Source organism: Elaeis guineensis, chromosome 12 (genome assembly GCF_000442705.2).
Source record: "Elaeis guineensis isolate ETL-2024a chromosome 12, EG11, whole genome shotgun sequence".
Taxonomy (NCBI): Eukaryota; Viridiplantae; Streptophyta; class Magnoliopsida; order Arecales; family Arecaceae; genus Elaeis; species Elaeis guineensis.
The window spans coordinates 15,864,649-15,887,595 of NC_026004.2; the positions used below are offsets into that span (position 1 = coordinate 15,864,649).

The following is a 22,947-nucleotide window of genomic DNA, read 5'->3' on the forward strand; positions in this document are numbered from 1 at the left end:
ACCACCAAAATAGCGGCATTTCGGTAACTAAAGTCTAAAATCTCCAGAATTCACTCCAGGTGGGGGCATTTCAGGAATTGCGAATTTCACCTTTTTTTTTTTTTTTAATAAAAAGAAAACCACATCTTTCTCTCTCTCTCTTCGGCTTCTTCTACCCGCTGTTAAAACCCCAGAAAGCATAGAAAAAACCACCTACCGTCACCTCTCTCTCTCTCTCTGAGATAAATCTCTTCGTCTGTTGGTTCTTCTTCTAGGGTTGGATCCCAATGGGATTCTTCCGTAGGATCGCTGGCCTTCTTGGTTTCGGGAGGGACGACGGCAACGAGCCCGATGGCGGCGGCGGCGAGGTGGAGGAGGAGGATCGGATTGGGAAGAGCTTGCCGCGCGGCCGCGCCAAAGGTTTCGGCGTCCAGGTCCCTCTCGTCGTCGAGAGGTCTGGCGTCGGGCCCGTCCTCATTCCTTGCAGTCCCGGCGAAGGAGGAGTCCAGGTGCTTGCCCCTTCCCACGACCCTTTCTTCCGTTTGATTCCTTTTTTTGTTGATGAGAAATGGGGGATTTTGCTTGATGGGTTTCTCAAGAACCGTAGTTTCTTGAATTGGAGTTTCCGAGGTTCTTTTTTATATGATGCAAAGTTGGGTTTTTTTGGGATTTATTTGCGCCTTTGGATGTATTTGTTTAAGCGATAATAAAAAGAAAGGATTTTTTTTTTTCCTTCGTAGAGTTTAACCGTTGTTTTTTAAAGTGGTTAGAAAGAAAAAGCTTGGTGAATGGGTGATAAAGGAGGTTAGATGTGTGTTGTTTTGCGGCGGGTAGGTTTGTAACACAGGGAAGTGGTAAAGGAAATAAGACCAGACTGTTCATAGGGATGATGTGTCTGTATGAGTAATTATATGTGAAGTGGAATCTCCAGTATGCGAAAACCTTGCAGAGATTAAATTACCAAAGCGAGTGCATATCATAATCCTCATCTTTAACCTTCTGGATATCAATGACTTAACCAAGAAGTGCATTTAGTGGTTGTTTTATAAAACTTTCTTGTTTGAATGCATTCTTGATCGAAGAACAAGCTCACAGTTTGAGGGCTACACAAGGCATGAGACAGGACCTTGACTATGTGGCCTTGATAATGTTATTGAGCTCTTCTATATATATTCAATTCGCAGCGTTATTGAACTCTTCTACTAGCTATTCTAGTTTTAAACATCGATGGCTTTGCCCTTAATATTATATGGACATTAAGAGGGAACTAATAATAAAGTTTGATTTATAATTTACGAAGATATCAAGATCTTGACTTAGACAGTTTCATAAATGTGGGATTCTGCATCAAATATGACGAGGTGGGTAGAGAAGGCTGTTACATGCTCTCAGAACTTGGGGATCTTATTTGAAGTAGCATTTGGCAATAGGTACATGTAGAGGATGGTGATGACTGTGACATACACATATTAGATATCAAGGCAAATGGATCAGAAGAACTTGGGTTAATAGTATCTGTAGGCATATATATGGTTGAGGAGAGTCTTATAATTTCATATGAAGTTGATTTCTTCTTTATATACATACACGCATGTGTCAGTGCTTGTTGTCTACGGTAAGTTATGGAAGACAATAAAGAGTTTGAGATATGACATGTCACGTAGTGGATTGAAAATCACGACATGATGGAAGATGCTGTCATTGATTTTGTAAGGGCATATGATATCTGGTGGCTCTAAAATTGGTGAAATTTATCATAAAATAGACTATGTATAATTGTATATAAATAAGAAAAGTGACAAAAATATTTGAGAACTAATGGATGATATCTACCATTAAAGTGTAAACTAGGTGTCACGGATGTGACTAGAAGATACCTAAGAACATGATGCTGAAATCTTAAAGAAGGATTGTAGGAATTCTGAATCTTTCAAAAGGAAACCATAATCATAATCATCAAGCCTTATAGAAGTACTCAAGTGTTGGCATGATGAACCCTCTTACTAGGGGCAACCTTTAATGTAATTTCAGGCTTTCTGAATCATTTTGTGGGAAAAAAAAATAAGGGAGGTATTGAGATAAAGAATTTGTATAAGATAAATATCTGATTATTAAATTTGAACTTTGTAAAGAAATTGTGAAACTGTCTGTGACTTTAATTGTTACCATCAAAATTCCCCACTGAGAGTAGAATGGTGTATAGGAGTCAAAGGAAGCATTTAGGAATAGGTATGTATATCACATGTAAATGTGGTGAGTAGAGGATGAGAGGACTGAAGAGCTTGTGTAGATGAGAGAACAGAGGAACAATACGTGTATGGTAGGCAATCAATATGTATGTGGAACATATGGTCCATGGATTTGCCTGTGTGGAAAGATTTTGTGAAGTATCCCTTGTTTATGAGTTGCCAATGTGACCACATGTCAACACAATCTTCTTCACTTATGTGTGATTTGGAGCAGAACTAACCATGCATGAGACTTCCCATGTAATGAAGCCTTGATAGGACATCATCCACCGTATGCATCTCGGATCGTTTTAATAACAAATAAAGATTTGCCTGGATATCTGTGACCTATAGTAAGACCTTGACAATAGGGGTATGAATTTTTGTCTTGGTCGTCTACTGTTAGTCCTCAGGTACTAATTTCGTAGCATTAGTTGAAGCTCTTCTACCAACCATTGTCATTTCAAACGTAATTCATATTAATGCCTTTTCACTTAAATTTTGTTATATAAAGCCTGTGCACTTTTTCTTTTCCCTTTTCCCTTTCCTCCTCAGGAGGACAGGATGGGTTAATGTTTGATGTATTTTTATAAGATCAATAAATTGAAGTCTTTCTGTTTAGTGTATTGGTTTTCTATTTGCAATGATAAGTAAACAGAGTCTGCACCAAATTGGATGAGGTGGGTCAACTCTAAAGGAGGTTGCTTTATGAAATCTGAATCTGATTTCCATCTTGGAATGTGCAGGTCTTCATTGGTAGGACCATGTTGGGAAGGATAATCATTATAACTTGTATGTACAATAGATAAAGGGAAATAGAGCAGAAGTGTTGGTGTCAGCACTGACTAATTTTCTTTCACATGTGATTAATGTGTTTGTTTCCTTCTTAGGCATTATATCTACAGCAAATCTAAATTTATTAAAGGGGGTGACTGATGGTTTTAGTGCTTACGCAAATGGGATTATAGTTAAGAATCAAGAGATGATGCGTGGATGAGATGAATGTGAGGAACTCTAGAAGATGAGAATATTTATGTTTGTGGAAGCTTACATTGTCATTATGGAAAATAGTAGATAATTTAAGATGTCACATTAGCAGATTAGATTGGAAATGGTTATATGATGGGAGATGTGATTGTTGCTTTTGTGGTGGCATATGAGAGAACTTGATGACTTTAAAAGTGGATCCATCCGATCATAAATAGGTAATTTTTGTTCAGGAAAGGATTAACATAATACAATCATACATTTTTAATGGGATGATGATTGACCACATAGATAGTGCCACCCATCTATAATATGTCCATTAAGTGCCAGGAAATGAGAAAAAAGATGCCTAGAATGTGGTGGTGAAACCTTGGAGTGAGAATTCAATGGCAAGTTGTTGGAGTGAATCGACAACCATAACCATCCACATCGTCCTGTCAATTTGAGGTCTTTTCTATTGATCCTTATTTGCCCATCAGCATATCAACTGAAATATCTGGCGTGACCTCAAGCTTCCTGAGTTATTCTTTACAACTCCCTTCTCTGTTGCTTGGGTGTTTGCTTCTCTTTTCAGGTCCCTTGACATAATTTGAGGGCCTCTCTAAGAGGAAGAAGTGAAAATAAAATTGTTTTAAGTGATACTAGGCGGAATCACTAAATACAAGTTCTATAAGAAATTGTTGAGAGCCTTAAGCCAAACCACTCACTTATACAACAGATATTACAGAAGATTGTGAATGCTATTAACTAATGTCAAGTGTGCATCTTAAAGAGGCAGGGCTTTGATGAAGGTTAGAATGATTCTTTTTAAAATTAGCAATGATCAGAGGGGGAGATAGAAAAAGAGATCACTGCCGGTTACTATGGCGTAAGGATGATAGGATTATGGTGAAATATGATTAGTAAAGTTCAAGGCCAGGAGTTCCTTAGCAAGGGTTCCATTAGGAGCCTAAGAAAAGCAGACTATTTCTAAAGAATAGATTGACAAAGCGCATAATTGACAGTAGATTTTATGAAGGCAAGGCGAGGAATAGAATTGTAGATATGGGAAAATAAGGATACATATTTTCGAACACACCTGAATCAGATAGGGCTTGCTTGTTCTGTTTGTACATTATGGTTCATCTTGCCACTGACATTTCACTTTGTGCATAAGGTGAAATAAAGAGGTTGAGCCAGTTAGTTGGCATGTCCTAGGAATGCTTATCAGATTGACAAAATGTTTTTAGTTTCATTGCATGGTGTTATAGATGGTTCCTATGAATTTGTCGATGCCATCTGATTCATTATAAACAGAATGAAAATTGCTATGTATGTGGAGATTTAATGCCAAAATTCATAAATAGAAAAGAAAATTGGAAGAAAACATTATGTGAAGTATAATAATGCACAGAGTAGTATAGAGAGATGGAGAGCCTACAGTCTGGACTCTGGATATGATCTGAAGTTGATAAAGGCATGTAAAGTGGAAGACATGTCTAAAGAGCTTCACTAACGTGTCAGAATCAAATTTCTTTGTTGAACCTTAGGTTGATATGCCATCAGCATAAGGAGCATTATTAGACTAGGCACTGGTCTGTCTACTGTATTACTAAACGTAATTGAGGAAAAATAACAATGGGTGTATCTAATCGCTTGCTGTACTGGGTGAATGTGTGCACGTCTTCGCATGAGGAATATTTCTTAAAAACCTTTTTTATAATAAATTTACAAGAGTACAAGTGTCCTAGTTTTTGCTTTAGTTATGATTCATCAGGTGCGACATGAATCAAATACTGCAGTCTTTGATGTTTGGGACGAACAGGCGACCGTCAATCTGTGAACTGTTGTTGGGTCACCAATTGGTTTGGAAGCAAACAAGTTAATCAAAAGGCAATCAGGTAAAAGCCTCTCAAAAATAAATGCCTCTGCTAATTTCAATTCTACCTGATAGTGTATCATCTGATGGACATGCGACCTTCAATCAAGATGTATGCTACCGAGATAATCTAGTTGTTCAAGCTACTGCTAATCCTGTGGTCAACTTTCTAACTGCAGTTGCTGTTTCTTATTGTTTCTGATCCTTCATACTCACAATGCTCTTACCGTTGACTCTTTTACCTCTTAACTATAAACATACCCAAAAAGTGCAAATCTACGAGTCAGCTTTGTGAATTTTGCTCAACTCTGTCTCTGTGTGGCTTGTCTCGTAAACCAAAGGCTTTCTAATACCTGGCTGATATTTAGTGGCCTTTTCTAAGGGTCTCCAGATACCGTACTACATGGCCACTCTTTTCATTTCCTCCTGGTTTTTTTTTTTTTTTTCTTGGTCCAGGGATTCAGATGGTATACAAGGAAGCTAAGAATCGACGAGGATGGAGACGTAGCAGATGAATTCTTGGACGAGATCGTACCAGAGGCTCCCAGCATTAACACACAGATGAGACAACCCAGGTTTCAGGTGAAGTACAATACCCGTTCCACTGCCATGGCCATGAGGAAACAGGTCATGGCTGTTGATGGGAACATCAAGCAGAGCTTGGAATACCAAGGGAAACTGCGGTGGGTTTGAACGGGGAATCGGCAGGCTTTTGCGAGCGGTGCCACCGTTAAGAATCTCCAATGGTCGGTAGAAATTGGCGTCGCGCATGGGAGTGCTGGAGCTTGGTCTTGTGCACTTAGCATCACCTCCATGGCATGTTGGGTGGTAAAATTGGTGTTGTTGTTATACAATACTAACCAATCATTGGTGCAGATATATGATTGCATTTAGTGTGATCTGTTTTTCATACTGCATTGTGATCTTCTCCCTGCACCGAAAATTACTGTAGCTATAATTCCTGAGACTCTTTTTTTTTTTTTTTTTTTTTTTTTTTTTTTTTTGGGTCTTCTTCTGCTTTAGCTCTGCAATTAAACGCTTGTTCATATTAAAAAGTACACCTCAGAAAACTTCTACCATTTTTTCTCCTTAACACATCTTCTCACCCCGCCAATAAAAATCTGATCACTTGTGAGAAAAAGGCAAGAGGTCACCTTTTTGTTTTGAATGGGAATTTGTGCGAGCCTAGGTTTGAACTGTCATTGGATCAGGGCCTTCCCTCTGTTAGGGGAGGAGATATCCGCCTTGTGCCTTTTTTTAAAATATTTATAGAATAAAGAAGGAAAAAGAGATCCTGTGCCTTTATACGTTTTTGTATCTTTTTTTTTTCTGCAGACTTTATAAACAGAAAAGGCCAGAGGCTATTAATTAAATATGGCGACAAGATTAGGGACTGGTAGTAAATTGCTTTTGACCGATAGATCCCGATGTTTTGGTATATAACATTCGATCAACCTAAAACCGGAACTTGCCTTAGCTTTCTAATTGTGTTCAATTCATCAAAGCGCATTCTTTGATTACAATGAGTTAATCTTCCTAATTTTTCTCTAAAAAATTTTAAAACCTGACATCTTTTTTGTATTTTTTTATTTTATTTTAAAAAATAACATCACTGAAACCAAAATAAATATTATTATTTATGTATAAATATAATTTAAAAAAAATCATTTTTACTATTTTAAAATTAAAAAAAAAAATTCGTTTCACCTATGCTATGCGGTCTTTGGCATATCACCACCGGCCGAGCACGACCTCTATCATCCTTATTGCTCCTACGGTTTCAACTATTATTATTTTATTTATATTTTTAAAAATAGTTAAATAACGAAATATATTTATGTTTATTTGCAAAATAAGGAAAATAAAAGTGATCCCACTAAATCATTATTCACTCTCTGTCACCATCATAATGGATTAAAATCCAACATGGATCTCCAGTGATACAGACTGCACATACATCCATAGCTCGAAAACAGAAACCTATCCAAACATCCATAGTACAAAAACGGAAACCTACAGGTACTTGTTGCCGGTGGGGCGGACTCCGGAGCCTGGATAAACGGGGGCGGCGGTTCCAGCCGGATACGTGGGGACGGTGGTCGCGGCCGAAGCTGGAGCGGTGCCGACTGGTGGTTGGTGGTGGCTGCCAAAGAGGGGAGCATGGGCAGCAGCCTCTTCCCTATGCCGAGCCTTCTCCTGGTGCAGCTCCATCTTGGCCTGGGCCTTCTTAGCCTTGGCTCGCTCGTGAGCGATCTCCTTCTCCTCCTTCGTCCGGGCGGCGGCCTTCTCGGCCTTCTCCTCCGCCGAGGCCTCGTGTTCTTTCATCTTCTCCTTGGCCGCGCTCACCATGTCCTTCACCTTCTCCTTCGCTGCCTGCATCCTCTTTCTTTCCTTTCTCACCTCTCGCTTCTTTGCTACTGTTTGATTTTTAATGAAACAAGTTCCGGGTTGTGGTTTATCCTGTGCTTTAGATTTGGTAAGAGAGGAGTAGGGTGATGCCATGTGGGTTGCTACGTGGAGTGCATGCAAGTGATCTCGATTCCTTCGTCCGCCACGTTTACAAGTAGACATATTTCTGATGAGTCCAGCTGGGCTAAGCAGTATGATCAGCCATCAGCTGATCTGGACCGTCTGATGGCCGAGTGCTACCCAGATGCACTGTACCGATCGCTTTTGTTATGGTTTAGGTTATAATCCCTGTAGATTTGCAGCAAGACTGCAAGGCACTTGATACAATTTGCAACTCATAAATTTTATTTAATATTTTCAGCATTTAACAATAATTAGGGCAAAACTCCAAAATTCAGGAAAAGGAAAATACAGTCAATTTGGCAAAAGTTTAATATAATGAAAGAAATTTTAATAGATATTAGAATCAAGGTTATAGATAGCTGTATTTTTGATAATTTGAATACAAATATATTAGAAAGGTTAGAACAATGACAAAGGTGCAAAGCACCGCTGCCAAACAATAGCGCGTCTTAAGCATAATTGGTTAACAGATTATAAAACTCATGAATGATTGAATAATTAATTTTCAATTTGCTTTGCCAGGATAATTTAAAGAATTATATAGAGAAATGAAAACATGTAAATAACTGATGTTTTTTTTTTTTTCAACATTCATTAAACATTTTTTTTTAAGTTAATGAAAGGATGCAAACTTTTCCATTTTGATCACCAATGAGCACAACATTAGAATGTGTTCGCTGTTGATTATGCAAGGGAATCCCACTAACTCAACAAGGTTGGGAACCAATCACCATCTTTACATGTAGGTTGATAGAACAAGCTGCCAGCACAATGTTTCAATCCTCTGTGCTAATTGTGATGACGAATTTGTAAAAAATTAAGGTGGCCAACGATCGACGACCTTTAGAAATAAATCAATAGGACCATCCAATCTTAAAGATCAATGAGAGCAGCAAATAGATTTGGACATCCTTGACGGCTCAATGCCATTTGAGGAGGCTCACCTTGTCGTACTGTTATTGACAATCTAAAAAGAAATGGACATGATTATGTGAAATCTACTTGATGTTTGTTCAATCTAAGTACAGCCACACTAATTGATTCAAGCCTTTGATTTCCATTGCAATATTGTCTCTAATATCATTCAAGGATTCTTAAGTAACTCCTAAACACACAAGGACAAGGAGCAGCTCCAAAGGATTAAAGAATAAACAAAGTCTAAGAAGATGTAAAATTTGCAGGAAGAATGCTACATATACATCTGAAAAGCGATACCTGTTGTACCACAACCCTTTTTTTTTATTCAGAGGTCAGCATGGAGGCAAATGTGATGCAGTCTAATAAGTAGATGAGGCAGTTGTACTTAATGATTGTTCGGCTTGCAGCTGGTTTGATCATTTGCCGGAGGAAAAAATAGGGGCTTGTGTAAGACAAAATAAAACCTTAATGAGTAGAAGGTTATATCTGAACCATTAAATGTAGGTTCACAAAGTGACAGTTGTAGTCATTGTTTTAATGAAACATCTTAGGCCATTCTCTTTTCAGAAATTCTAACTATCTGCTAAGTTCAAGTGAACACTTTTTGAAAAAGTATTTGACATAATGATGTAAAAGGTAACATGACTTTAGTCTAACAGTCCAATTGTTGGTGTTGGTTTTTCTAAGAATTTGTTTTTAGAGAGTCTCCCACTGAAATAGTCATGATTACACATTACTATTATATTTCTCAAAAAAAAAAAAAAAAAATGATGTTGACTAATTTAATTGATAAAGTTATTTGAGGGGCATAAGCCTATAACTTAATTTTTATATGATTTATTCTTCACTCGAGTTGGAAAGCCATGAGATGGTCCCATTTCTTCTTTTCCTTTTTCATGGATTTCATTGCAACAAAACATACCCTCTGCTAAAATTAAATGAAAAATCTATGAAATATTAAGCCATACTAAATCTTGCCAAATTTTCCTTCGTGGACAAAAACTGGGAGTGGTGCATGTTAAGATAGAAACAAACATGAAAAAAGTTGAGCAATTTTAGTCTAGAGCAAGTGAACTTTGTTGCCCATCTTGAGTGTATGGAGTGGATAAGGTAAACATGGCTCTCCAATCCTAGTTTATCGTGTAGAGTAAGGATGGTAATCTTTCAAAGGGAAGAAAAGGGCACTTCTAACCCCTTCTATTCAATGAAAGGAATCTTTCGTGGATAAAGCAAATAATATTGGAAAGAGACATGCTTGCTACTTTGTAAGATCTAGGCTTCAACCTCGGGTCTTTTTCAGTACAAGTCAAATTTGTTGGCGCATCCTAAGAAGGATTCGCTAGGAAATTAAACGTTAAATTGTTTGCTATCTCATTGCTATCTTGATTTTATGGCTTATGATCCTAGATAGAAGATTATCAAACATACAGCAGATGTGATTTGTCAAACTTAAAAAGGAGTTTCTTTTGATTAAAATGCAAGATGAAGTATAGTGATTCTTTTGATTAAAAAGCAAGATGAGGTGTGTACAACATCTTGGTTGCATCAAAAAGATATACATGAAATTGTCTCGACATGGATTTCATCATACATTTAAGAATTCAATGTTCTTCCAGGAATTTATTGAACAAAAATAAACAAGTCATGTGACAAAAACCACGACGCAAGAGTCACATACTTACAAGCTAAAAATGTAGTAATCTTTATGTATTCAAGCTAAAATGTGTTTTATATATTGACAACAGAGGACCCTTCAGTTAACATGACCATTGACTAAATATCATAAGCAAGAATTTTATGTCTCCTGTTTCCAATTCAAGTTGTTACACTCATGTCAATTGTTGCAACATAATAGAACAAGCCTATTTGCTACAATATTAACTCAGATGGTAGAAATTCTCATAATGTATGTGAGCAGCAAGGATTTGGACTGTCGACTCTGTCTATTAATCCTAGTTTCCTGCTCAGGTTGGGTGGGATCAGCAAAGGGATGGGATGCCTATAGCCTCCTCTAGCTCAAAACAGCAAAAGATTGTGAAACCAGAGCACCAAAATGCCTCACAAGTTGCACAGGCCACACCACTACCATGTTGACAACACTTGTCATGCCAGCTGCCTTGCAAAGTTCTTCAATAATTGTCAAGAACCGCATCAAGTGCAACATCTGATTTACAAAAGTAGGAAGCAGATACCAGACAGTGAAAGTGGTAGGCCAAACAGATCTTTCAAAACCTTTTGAGGAGAAAAATAACCATGTTCTCAAGCAGTACTGATGCATATGGTTCAGACTCCATATTCTGAGTTTTTTGTAGTGAAAAAAAAGGGAAAGGATATCTTGTGAGCTTTTATCAATCTAAACTTGGTTGCTGTCCTTGCCATCAGTTCTAGGAGATTAGCTTTTCTCCAAAAAGATCTACATCAACCTGGTCCTTGCAAGGTTTTGGATATGAAAACCAGGTTCTTAAATCCTCCTCAAAACTAGTCCTTCACCAACAATGGCAGGTCAATTTTCTGATTCGTTGAAAGAACTAGGGTTCTGCTGCAAGACTGGTGGAGAAGGATTTAAAAAAAAAAAAAAAAAAAAAAAAAAAAAAAAAAAAAAAAAAAAAACGACTGGCCCAGAAGTTGGTGTCACAACCATTTGATATCACTCATCCCATGACTACAACCTTATGGAAAACAGATATCAAGTGGAAAGCCTCACCATCCACAAGGTGAATTTATCGACTCCATAAGCACAGCAACAAAAGTTTGAACCTTTGGGAATATGATTCAGCAAGGTACAAATACTCCCCATCAATAAAAAAAATTGCAGTTTACCAAAAGCTTAAGAAGAATTTACCTAATAGAGAAACATAAGAAAATTGTCAGTGGTGATATATTTTACATGCATTTTTCTGATGTATGGACAATGATATATGAGATAATAACTCCATCAAGAACACAATAGGCAGCAGATGGTATCATTAGTTTGCAAGCCATGAATATTCCCCAAACTTAAGAATAGCATGTGAATAAATCATAAAAATCATAATTCAATTATAAGAGAATCACTCAGCCATAATATAAAGATCACAAATAATCCAACAAACTTTCATTTATTAGAATTTTGTTACTGTCATAAACAAAGGACCATTGGCTGGATCAGCCATTAAATGACCATTGGCTGGCAAAACAAACTAAAGCTACTAAACATTTTACTGTACAATCAAAACCATTTGCCATGCAAAGAAAACTTTTTGAGAACCATACAAATCTCAAACCTACCTTTCTTACACTGGAAAGTTAACCCGCTTGAAAAATGATATCCATGGTGAAGCAAATATAAAACTAGACAGGAAAACCATCTTGCATAATTCAGGAGTTTAAACAGAACTATGCCCGATCAGATGCTCATCTTTTGTGCAAAGCAGTATCATTTCCAGTTAATGGACACATTTTAACAGGGTCCAATGCCTGAGACGCACACACCCTAGACAAGTCACAACAAAATTTGCTTGCTTGTATAAGACTTACACATATCCTTCCATAAACATACATATATAATACACATAGAAAGAAGACAAAGGCACCAGTTTACAAAGCAGTAGAGTTGTTGGCCCCATAATTATTCTTGCTGCTACAAATGTTGGTGGGAAAAGGGGAAAAGAACATCACAGATCAACAATCAAAATGACATAAAATAGCAGTTAAGGACCACCAACAGTGAAGATTAGCAGAAAAGCTCTGGACCCCATAATGCTCTATTTTCCCATGTATAGAGCATTAGAGCTTTCGAAGAGATTCTGCTTGGAGTAAAAAAGTGGAAGTAGATTGGTTGGCACACAAGCTGCTGATAGAACAAGCACAGATGCAACTAATGCGGCAGCTTTCTAGCTGTCATTCATCATCATTTTCAGCTTCAGCATGTGCTGGTCCATATATCACATCAATATAACTATGAACCATTTTCATAGTTAGACCTGGAAATCTATGAGGGCCATCAGGTCGGAAATCTATTTTAATGAATGGCCATCTCATTATCTGTGCAGCTTCACATTCTTCTAACCCATCTCCAATCACACAGAACTGGACATTTGGGCCATCAAAACGCTCCTTGATCCACGAGAAGCACTGGAGTTTGCCCACTTCCCATGAGCTGTAAACTGAAAAAAGGAACTGCACATTATTCAAGCACAAGGAACCACAGGAAATCTTTACATTGTTTTGTCTCTGCAGCATAACTCCAACATTTACCCTTAAATCTCAACATGACCATTTAGTCTGGTGAGGACCAAAATAATAAGACAAGTTGCATGACCAAATAATTTAACACTACTGGAATGTCAAAATGGAAAACTAAAACAAGGTGTCATGGTAGAAACAGGCTATATATCTGCAGGACATGGTCCGGCATATCCTACATTATGTGATAATTTTAATCTTTAACAAAATAACTTGACTATCTAAAGATATCTGACTCATCATTCGGAAGGTTTGGAACTCTATTTGTTATTAGAGAATTTGCAACTGCATTATCTACTTGGACGGACTCACTTTCACCAGTCAAGGAATTCAAGTGGGGCTTTGTTCGTATAAAGAGGCAGAATATTACACAACTGCTTCAAATGCAGCACCTGTAAATATGATTACCTTTTCTTAGTGGAGAAAATTTACTATATAAATATGGATCTCATGCTAAAAATTGCGTAAAGATACAAGCTCAACAATGAGAAAATATCACTTTAGTATGCATTGATGAATCAGAAACCTCATCATTCTTCGACAAAGGCACATGACTCGTAGTCTAAAGGTGATCTTTTTAATCTTGTCACATGCAAACCAATGTTCACATGCATTGGGAGGAGTTCATTTGAAAAACTCAGAACATAAAAGACATGTCACCAGATTGGGGACCTCTTGCAGTAAATACGTCTATCACTTAAAGTTTGAACCGATCTCTGCATACAGATCGTAGTGTCCCCAAAATTCCTGTGTAAGATAGCTTCTCTCCCATCTAGAGGAAAATACAAAGTTGTAATAATGACAGGGAACAAAAATCTATTCATCTGTAATAGCTATAGGCCCTTAAAATTTATAATCGAAAGAAAAGGAGAGGCAAGAATATTGAGGAAATCACCTCAAGAATTCAAAATGGCCTAAATAGGCCATGATGTTCAACCCTGATGAGCGCAAAGTCAAATTTAGGCCACCGAAAGATAAAGTAGTCTGTAGTTCTATTGGATCCAGACCAATGTGATAGAGGTTTACAAACACTGCTGCAATGAGAAAGACCCTATGACCCGCCCTCCAACAACAGGACAATCCCAGAGAGAGAGGGAGAGAGATGGCAAAACCTGTGCAAAAACTCAAGGTGCGCTCTAATAAAAAGATAATGATGTCCTGTGGCCTTTTCTTTTCTTTTCTTTTAATATTACAAGAAAAGATCCTAGATAACTTTACGTTTGATAGAAATTTTGTAAGAAAATCCCTCAAATAATTAAATTAAAACTTTCTAAATTTAGAAGAGATTATTAAATTCATCAATTATGCCTCTCTGTCATCTTACAACATTCAATTTACTAACTTTCCCCTTCCAAATACCTACTAAAAATATCAAAGTTGCAAATTCTAAAGCTGGAATTAAGATGGAGGATAAGATTAAGATATTAGTATTTAAGAATGTACAAGCACAGACACAATTGCAAAATGATCATCTCTCAAAAGGAGCCCAATCAAAACATCCCATGTGCATTCAGAAGCTAGTTTGACAGAGTCATTCCAAGGAAGTGTTTAATGTTACTTAAACAAGTACTTTTGCAACTTTTAAACAGAAAAGTGCTTGCTAGAAAAAAAAAAACAAGTACTCGGTAACAATATCTGACAAGTGCTTCTACAACAAGAAAAGGTCAAAAAAGGTGCTTTAACGAGAAGCTAGAAAACCTAGCTTCCAGCTTCTCCTTTTATGAGAACTTTTTAAGAAGTAGAAGCAACATCAAGCCCACCCTAAACTACAATATGAAGTCAATAACTGAAGGAAGCTAAACTGAACTATATTAATGCATATTGCAACATGTTTTTTGTGTCCTAACATATCATTTAGGGATAAATGACAGCCAAGACGTGCATGATTATTTGTACAGTGAAGCCACAGCACAGTATACATGATACAATTGGCAGGTATACTTCAGACTGTTTCCATATGAAAGTTTCTTATATTGAGCATTCCTCTGGGTGAGTATAAGATAGGAAAAGTAAAGTTTCATCAACCCAATAAGAATAATTAATAGATTCAGTCAATGGAAGATTTTAACTATATCACTCTATCATATTTATATAAATGTACCAGAAAATGTCAATTTTAACTGGGAGATTACTGGAAATTTCACATTCAAATAAAAAATAATAATCATCAAGACAATAAGGCTCTATTACGTTGCTGAGGAAGTCAGGAAAAAAAAAAAGGAAAAGAAAGAGGGAATCTTCTTCTACAATGGTTCACAATCAACAGGAAAATCAAAGGAATCCTTTCACTCATTTGTATGGAATTATGAGAGAAGAAATGCAAGTGGATCAGGTTAACTTCTTATCAAGGCATTTTACCTACTCTCTTTCGCAATTTTCTTAGTGCAGCCAAAAAAAATATCACTCATCTATTATTTTTGCTCAATTAGAATTTTTTACCTTTCTTTCAGTTTCTAACAAACTAAACAAAGCTTGAAACCTTTATAAAGTTCACATAAGAGTTCATTCTTTAGTTGGATGTGATGTCACAGCAGCCCAAACTTGAGTTGGATTCAGAGGCATATGCAAGTGCCTGAAAAATCTGATTCGGCAAGAGAAGAAAAACTACATATAAAGACATCATTGAAAAAAGAAAAGAATATGACAATCATTATAATGTATTTGATATCATTTTCCAATACTATAAAATTGAAATTTAGAAGTATTATAGTGTCTCAAGTAAAATTACCAAAGTGCTTCTTTCTTGTTGAGCATTAGCTTATTTCCCATAATTTCACTCTTGGTTGCTTGAACCTTCAGATGACTTGTAACTTCTTTGTTGTGCACATCAAAAGGTATATGGTTTTATTAATTTTAAATAAGTATTCACAGGGTATGTCAAGCATCCAACTCCACCAATCTTTAAAATCTATGATAGAAGAATTAAACAGCTTTCTAAAATGTCTGACATGTATATGACCGGGCAAATACAATAGTATACAGACTCTTTAAAATGGATGCGTGAGCCGAGGTAACATTGGTTGTATTTGCTTAGCAGGTGAATGATTCCCCCCACCCCACCCCACAAAAAAATAAAAATAAAAATAAAAAAGAAACAAGAGATCATAATAAAATTTGTTAAAAAAAAATACATAGAATCAGAAAATGCATGATATGCAATGAGTCAAAAGATTACTAACTGGGGGGGTGGGGGTGAACACTGACCGTTATCATGTGAGATCACATTGTCCAACCGGTAGAGCAAACACTTAACAAGACTGGGAATCAATGATCCTGAAGTAACTAAGACATTAATGTTTTGGCATTTTGTATCCATGGATCCAGATGCTGTTTCAGACGATGCAAGCTCAGGAGCCAAGATCCTGTTTCTGCCCAAGGTTTGCTCTAAAAGAGCATGTCCTGTATAAAAAAGGGTCAGACTTTAGAATTGAACAACCAAATGCACAACAAATAGTGAAGGCTTAAGTAAAGCATCAACTAAACACAAAATATCTTTTCACAATCAAACTACACCTACTAAACTGCAGTTTCACTAGTTAGATGCGGACAAAGTTTTCGGCCTATCGACATTCTTATGCTTCGAAAATTGCAGTTTATGAACTCATCTAAGGGGTATAATCAGCTTGTTCTCAAGTGGGCAGTAACACAACATTGTTTGTCCCTTCTGTCAAAAATTCAAGTTTCTCAGATCTAAATGTCATATAGAAAAAAAATTCCTTATACTAAAGCTAATAAGAGGGAAAAAGAAGTAGACATTATAAAATTTTCAAAATATAACTCTTTAAAAGCATATAAGCCCATCTATTTGACACATAACATTCAATTTCCAATCTCTAACATTAGTTCCAGCTGGTAAATTATGGAAAGCATATGTGCGAACATACACACTTGTAAGTCAAAAATAAATGATAATGTTTAACTGCAGAAGACAAACTCAGATAAATATCACCAATAACAATAAATGAGATGTTTTTCTCATAAAAGCATACCTGAAGAAAGCCATCCATCGGTATAACTATCTGTCAAATTGTATAGATCATTCCAGAGTTTAATCATTTCTTGGTCAAGAACCTTCTGCAAGCCCTGCAGTAAGTCAGAAGCACGTATATAAATTTTTATTCATCAAGAGATCAAATGACATTAAAGCCTTCCGGTTGTGCACATTACAAGTCTTTAGAAAGTGTATATATTAAAAGATACTGGAAGGTAAACTATGTCTTCAGCGCTTCAAGATCACAGTTTAGTTTATGAATTTGATATCCATTATCACAATGGCATATTCTTACTCATTAAAAAATTAAAGTAACCACATGCGCAGTCTGAAACCAATTTTTAAATTTTAAGGGAGCTTGCCAATATATTATAAAAGGTGATCAAACATAGAATTTGTTAATCACTTTTGGCTTCATGGAACCAACAAAGATCTAACATTATGGTTTCAATAGACTTCTAACTTGTGTATCTTTAAAAGTCAGCCAGCCACAATACTTTCTATGTTACGATAAGCACAGAGACTTCATGCATTATGATCTAGGTTAGAGTACACTGTATCATGTCTTTACCAGTCGAGGACCAGCAGTGTGTGCATACCACAGTGCACCATTTCAACCATTAGCAAACACTGGCACAGATTGGTATGCAACATTATCCAAAAAAATATGCAGAAGGCATGCCAAGATATTCCAGGGGATTTATCCTGTTTGAATCCCAAAAAAAATCCCATCGCTTTTTAGAGGAAGTAGCATCGTTTTAAATATCAAAACATAAAGCAAATATGTGATGCAGCAGCTTAAGTAAAAACAAAGTTATTGTTGATGAAAAAAAACTAAACATCTGTCACTTTATTTAAAAAATAAAATAAAAGATAACCTACCCCACAAACTTAATAAAAGACCGGAAAACTCAGTTTAAATTGAGATTTACCAATGCTACATAATTTTTGATTTTTAATCAAAAGTGTATAAAAACAATCTTTTTATTTGAAAACTATAACCTGTAGAGGATCTATGGAACAAGACACTACATGTACATGCTGACTCACATCATTGAGCATTGGTTGATATAGGCCAGTATAGACCAATATGGGCCAAACAAAATGCATCTACATATCATGTCAAATTGCCAATGGCCTTATGATACGTCGGGCGCATCATATGACAAGGTACAATACAGACCTGCACTTATCTATGCTATGACTTCTATTACATCGCATGCCATATCCTGTACAAAATATTCATTTTTTATATAATAGAAAGGGTGCTGCTCGATAAAAGTCCTTGTATGGATTTAATGCAAAAATATGCTTTTTATATGGCTATCAAATTTGAACTAGTATTACCACTCAGGCAACTCATAAGTATTGCTTCATTTTGTGGTTACCAGATGCCAGAAATACAAAGGAATGCTTCCTTTCTAAGAGCTGAAATTGCATCTTGAAAAAGACTTGCAAAGAATGGCAAAGACTGACTTGGATAGAATGGAAAAGGCAGCTAATAGTTTAAAGTAGGGGTGCAAATGAATCAAATTGCTCATGAGCTACTCGAGCTCGACTCAACTATTATCGAGCTCGAGTCAAGCTCAAGTAGCTCAAATAGTTTTTCGAGTTAAGCTTAAGTAGCAAGATACTCGGCTTGAAAGCTCACGAGTTATGGCTAAGACTAAGGCTTGAATTTGAGCTCGAGTTATGGCTAAGGTTTCGAGTTGAGTCGAGTCGATCTCGAGTTTTGCCTTTTTTTTCATCAAGCAAATCTCGAGCTTAGGATATTAAGACTTGAACGATCTCAAGTTGAGTTTCGGGCTCAAGTATTTTGAATCGAGTCAAGCTCGAGCTTCTAGCTACTCGACTTGGCTCGATTGCATCCCTAATTTAAAGACAGCAACCATGTATAATAACCAATGGCAAAGGTATGCTTTATGTAGCACAATCAAAATTTGCTGGAAAAGACTTGCTTATGTGACATATCTAATTGATAAACTTGACAATCAATTCAGGTTAAGTGGAAATCAGGCAACAAAGGAGAAAGAACCATCCATAAGGAAGAATTAGCCATCTATGTATGATTGGCCTTATGGATCATGGAATTTTTTCCTATGAGCTCTGAACTGAACCAGACAGAAGTAACATGAAGGTACCAAGGGAGTTTCTATTCCTAGGGACATTGCAATTGAGAGTAACCAAGGGTGAATAGAGACATGTAAGACTAGGTATAAATAACTGGATAACAGCTTAAAATCCATGTTGATATCCGAAGATACCTGTCAATGCAGATCGCATGGCCACATAAACCAATTTCACACAAGCATTAACATCTAAGACTTCAATAAATCCAAATAAGAGATGCATGACTTACACCTTTGACAATATATTGTTGCTATATGAAGATGTCTGCATATCTTGGATGCTGATGACTGGTAAGGAATGCTAGCAGTCAATGAAGGTCATGGAAAATAATGCATTTGACATTGCTTCAATATGGTATGAAAATCCCAGATGCGTTCACCAGTATACCTTTTAGAGTTAGACAAAGGCTCATATATGAGTGGCAGACTTGTACATTCTTAAACAAGAAAACTGGAATGTTATAGCAGTGGAAGTAAGCAGAAGACGAGAGTCCAAGATATGATGCCGCTCTTACAGTAGAAAGAGGTTTACCACTGAGGAAAAATATGCACAATAACCAAGCATCTAGAAGAAGGGTTAGAAGAGAGGCATTCTATGATAGAAGTCAAAGTACTCTAGGAGTGCTGAAAGTTATTTTGAAATGTTTCTTCTTATTCTTCTTCTTCATTAATAATTACTACTCAACCATATATCAGTAGTTTCAGTGACTGAGCGGAAATATTGACACAGAGGGCACAATAGTAAAACAAAAATTTACCATACAAAGAGACATTACAGTTAAGGAAAAATCACAGGAACCAACTGATGCTAGAAAAGATGCATAACTTACAAATCCAAAACTGACATGTAAGAAAAATCAATTTCAATCAACACCTGCGCATACTTCTGTGCAATAGAACGATGTCGATATGCAAGTTTCCTTTTGTTGGAATCATCATAATGAGCACCAAAACCATCATTGTTGAAATCATAATTTGACAGATCTCTTCCATCATCATATTCACTTAAGGCATTAAGAAAAGGCTCATTGAAGTTCTCAATCTGCGCATCAAGTGCAACAATAATCAAAATCAGTAACTAATAGAAACATATTATATACATAAGTACTATAAATCCTCATTTCCTAGTCATGCTCTACATGAATGGCCCACTATAGCATTTTATGAAATTATGTGGAGCCTTGTCCACCAGCGGCCTAATGTGGTCCATAACCAGCAATTCAAAGTCACGATGGAAGGCCCCAGTTTGTTGTGCCCAGGTAGTGCAGAGAATACAAATATGCACCAATCTTAACTTAAAACTAGCTATGTAGCCCTCACAAGGTTATACATCTTTGGCCATTAGACCAGTTGATGAATGTGTGGAATTGCTTGATCATATCAGCATGCTTAAGCTTCAGATACACCAAGGTAGTTCTTAGCATTACTAATTATGGTTCTTGAGGTCGCTATTGCAAGGCCCCAAGAGGCCATGAATTCACCCCACCAAAACATTTATAAAAAAGCCAGCAGCAAATGTATGGGAATACCAAAAGAAAACAGAAGGAATTTCAAAGCAGCTCAAGTCATGAACTAACCTCTTCATAAAAGAAATATTCATCACAAACTTGAATAATGTGGTTCTCCCAACGCTTCCCAATTTCAACCCCTTTTCTTGTGTCCTTTAAACCGTTAAAAACCCCAGCATATGTCCCATCCAATAAAGATTTCAACAATATAAGTGTCTCATCCATGTCCCATATGTACACATTTATTGGACACACTTTCACAGCCTTTTTAGAAACTTCAGTGTTTTGGCATGAAACTGCAGGAGATTTTTCCACTAAATCATCCATTTAACAAATCAATGTCTCTGTTATAAACTCAAGCACTGTAACAGTCCACCAGAGAAGATCCCCCACTAGATGGATGACTGTTGAACAAATAGGCCAGATGAATACCTAGAATTACCCTGGAAAAACAAAGGACAAGCCTATAAAATATTACCAATAGAGTTTTTGAAGGTAACCTATTTATTGTAACTGGCCACTTCTAAACTTTGCCCAATATAAAGCATATTTGAACATTGCAAAATTTCTTGATAAAATAAGATTTCATAGCAAGTGACAAATGCAACAATACAATGAGACCCAATAGCAAGTGACAGATGCAACAATACAACGAGACTCAATAGCAAGTGACATGCAACAAGAGCTCCTTGCCTTTCGGTGCAATCCAAGATTGTGTGGGGAAAAAAAAATCATTAAGCATCTAGAATCTAAGTAATAACTAGGTGTCAAATAAAGACAGTTAAACGAGAAAAAGCAATTTGCTGCATGCTTTGAGGGTTTGATTTGAAGAAAATCAGCAAAGATACAAGAATGCTTTCGCTTGCTTGCATGCTATCCTAGGTTTCTGAAGTGTGTTTCTTGCTAACATTTATCGTTAACAACCATGGATTGCTAATACTTATCACCCTCCTCTTCCCAAATTAGAAGTTCACATGGCAAAGCTTCAGCAAAAAAGTACCTTTTTGAAGAAATTCAACGAAGTGCCAATCTGGGAGTTTAATTAACACGCTTTTGGAACTGAATTAGGGATAGAAATTGACATATTTTCGAAATCTACAATCCCACTGGTTTAAAGGTCAACCACATTGCAACTGAAAACAAAACCCCTCGCACAACTCGAGTACAGTATGAGTAACCACTGGAGGAAAAAGAAGTCCATAACAGCGAAAGAAAACGAAATTCTTGACCAAATCGTTTTGTATCTTTTGTTCGGGATTTAGTCGCAAGAAAACAAACCCTAGGCAAACATCCATCGCCTGATCTACTGATAGGGCAATAAGAACCGATCGAGCTCTATGTGTAGGTAAATCTGAAAGGTTTTATAAGGGGAATCGGTAACGGGACATTCGAATCGCGTACCTTTCCCCGTGAGTTTTCTCTTGGTGAGATCGATCGATCGATCTCTGAACTACAAGAGAATTTTCCTTTTCTTTGCGTTCTTTTTGAGAAATTTCTCTGCTGCTTTATAGGAAGGCGAAAGCCGAAACCCTTCACCAAGCCGTGGTCGGCCGCGGAGGTCGAATGGTGGGGCTGAACCAGGCCGGTCCGGTTTCACTTTTGTGGCCCAGGCCCGGCCTTCTTATGATTCATGGTCGGCCCTTTAAATTAATTTGTGCAGGGCCGGGCCTAGGCCTACAATTTTCCCAGCTCGTACCAGAACCTACCTGGGCACCAATCCAAGCTTGGATTGATGCCCAATAGATAAAGAGGGAGAGAGAAGAGAGAATGAAAGGGAGATTTTTTGTGCACCGCAGGCGGTGTAGAAAATCTAATGTAAAGCATATCATCATGTAGCTATCACTTTTCAACGCATATTTAATACTTGTAGTTCCACTTTTTCATTTGAAATTTTGAATGATGAAAATATCCCTCCTTTTTGGAAAAACTATGACATCTTGTGGCATATTATGATATCCTGCATCAAATTATAACTTTTTATATATAAGATGTTCTAATATAGCTCAAAAAATTATGACATGATGGTATATTATAATATCTTAGTGTAGGATGTTATAATATGATCCAGAAAATTATGACATCTTGGTATATTATGACACTCTACATCAAATTATGAGTTTCCGTACGTAGGATGTCATAATATGGCTTAGGATATCATAAAATAAGAGAGATATTTTTATCCAATCACTTTCTAATGCACATATAATACCTGCAGTTTCATTTTTTCGTTTAAAAATTTTAAATAACGAAAATATCTATGCTCTTTGCAAAAAATTATGACATCTTGTGGCATATTATAGTATCTTGCGGCATATTATAGTATCTTGCGTTAAATTATGACATTCTGTGTATTAAATTATGATTTTCTGTATGCAGGATATCATAATATGGATATACGATGTCATAATTTTTTTAAAAGCAGAAGTATTTTCGTTATTCAAAATTTTTAACGAAAAAATAAAATTATAGGTATTAAATATGCGTTGGAGAATGATAGTTACATAAACTAATGAGATAAGACAGTGTACTTTATATTAAATTTTGTACATCACCCATGGTGTATAAAGAATTTTTCGAGAATGGAATAAGAGAT

The 22,947-nt window shown here is 36.5% G+C and overlaps 3 protein-coding genes across 3 annotated transcripts; 1 reads left to right on the forward strand and 2 right to left on the reverse strand.

Annotated features, from left to right (window-relative positions):
• The first annotated feature begins 158 nt into the window (after positions 1 to 158).
• On the forward strand, positions 159 to 6,017 carry LOC105055014 (uncharacterized). Its single transcript, XM_010936700.4, has 2 exons — positions 159 to 488; positions 5,509 to 6,017. The coding sequence occupies exons 1-2, from the start codon at positions 267 to 269 to the stop codon at positions 5,743 to 5,745; spliced, it is 459 nt and encodes a 152-aa protein (XP_010935002.1). The 5' UTR covers positions 159 to 266; the 3' UTR covers positions 5,746 to 6,017.
• An 892-nt stretch (positions 6,018 to 6,909) lies between these two features.
• LOC105055012 (uncharacterized) lies at positions 6,910 to 7,490 on the reverse strand. Its single transcript, XM_010936699.4, has one exon. It carries the CDS (start codon positions 7,429 to 7,431, stop codon positions 7,066 to 7,068), a length of 366 nt encoding a protein of 121 aa, XP_010935001.1. The 5' UTR covers positions 7,432 to 7,490; the 3' UTR covers positions 6,910 to 7,065.
• A 4,485-nt stretch (positions 7,491 to 11,975) lies between these two features.
• On the reverse strand, positions 11,976 to 21,888 carry LOC105055011 (protein phosphatase EYA). The gene is made up of 6 exons (XM_010936698.3): positions 21,756 to 21,888; positions 20,424 to 20,797; positions 19,721 to 19,888; positions 16,716 to 16,809; positions 15,931 to 16,125; positions 11,976 to 12,647 (listed from the first exon to the last, which is right to left on the reverse strand). Exons 2-6 carry the CDS (start codon positions 20,679 to 20,681, stop codon positions 12,382 to 12,384), a joined length of 981 nt encoding a protein of 326 aa, XP_010935000.1. The 5' UTR covers positions 20,682 to 20,797; positions 21,756 to 21,888; the 3' UTR covers positions 11,976 to 12,381.
• Positions 21,889 to 22,947: the final 1,059 nt, after the last annotated feature.

What these genes read in the sequence shown, in the direction of transcription:
- LOC105055014 (XM_010936700.4), top strand. Translation starts at nt 267, where the DNA reads ATGGGATTCTTCCGTAGGATCGCTGGCCTTCTTGGTTTCGGGAGGGAC. An exon ending in CCGGCGAAGGAGGAGTCCAG is followed by an intron (nt 489 to 5,508) that starts GTGCTTGCCCCT and finishes TTCTTGGTCCAG; the next exon opens with GGATTCAGATGGTATACAAG.
- LOC105055012 (XM_010936699.4), bottom strand. Translation starts at nt 7,431, where the DNA reads ATGCAGGCAGCGAAGGAGAAGGTGAAGGACATGGTGAGCGCGGCCAAG.
- LOC105055011 (XM_010936698.3), bottom strand. Translation starts at nt 20,681, where the DNA reads ATGGATGATTTAGTGGAAAAATCTCCTGCAGTTTCATGCCAAAACACT. An exon ending in CGATGGATGGCTTTCTTCAG is followed by an intron (nt 16,126 to 16,715) that starts GTATGCTTTTAT and finishes TTTTTTATACAG; the next exon opens with GACATGCTCTTTTAGAGCAA. An exon ending in TGTGATCTCACATGATAACG is followed by an intron (nt 12,648 to 15,930) that starts GTCAGTGTTCAC and finishes TCCTTTTTTCAG; the next exon opens with TTTACAGCTCATGGGAAGTG.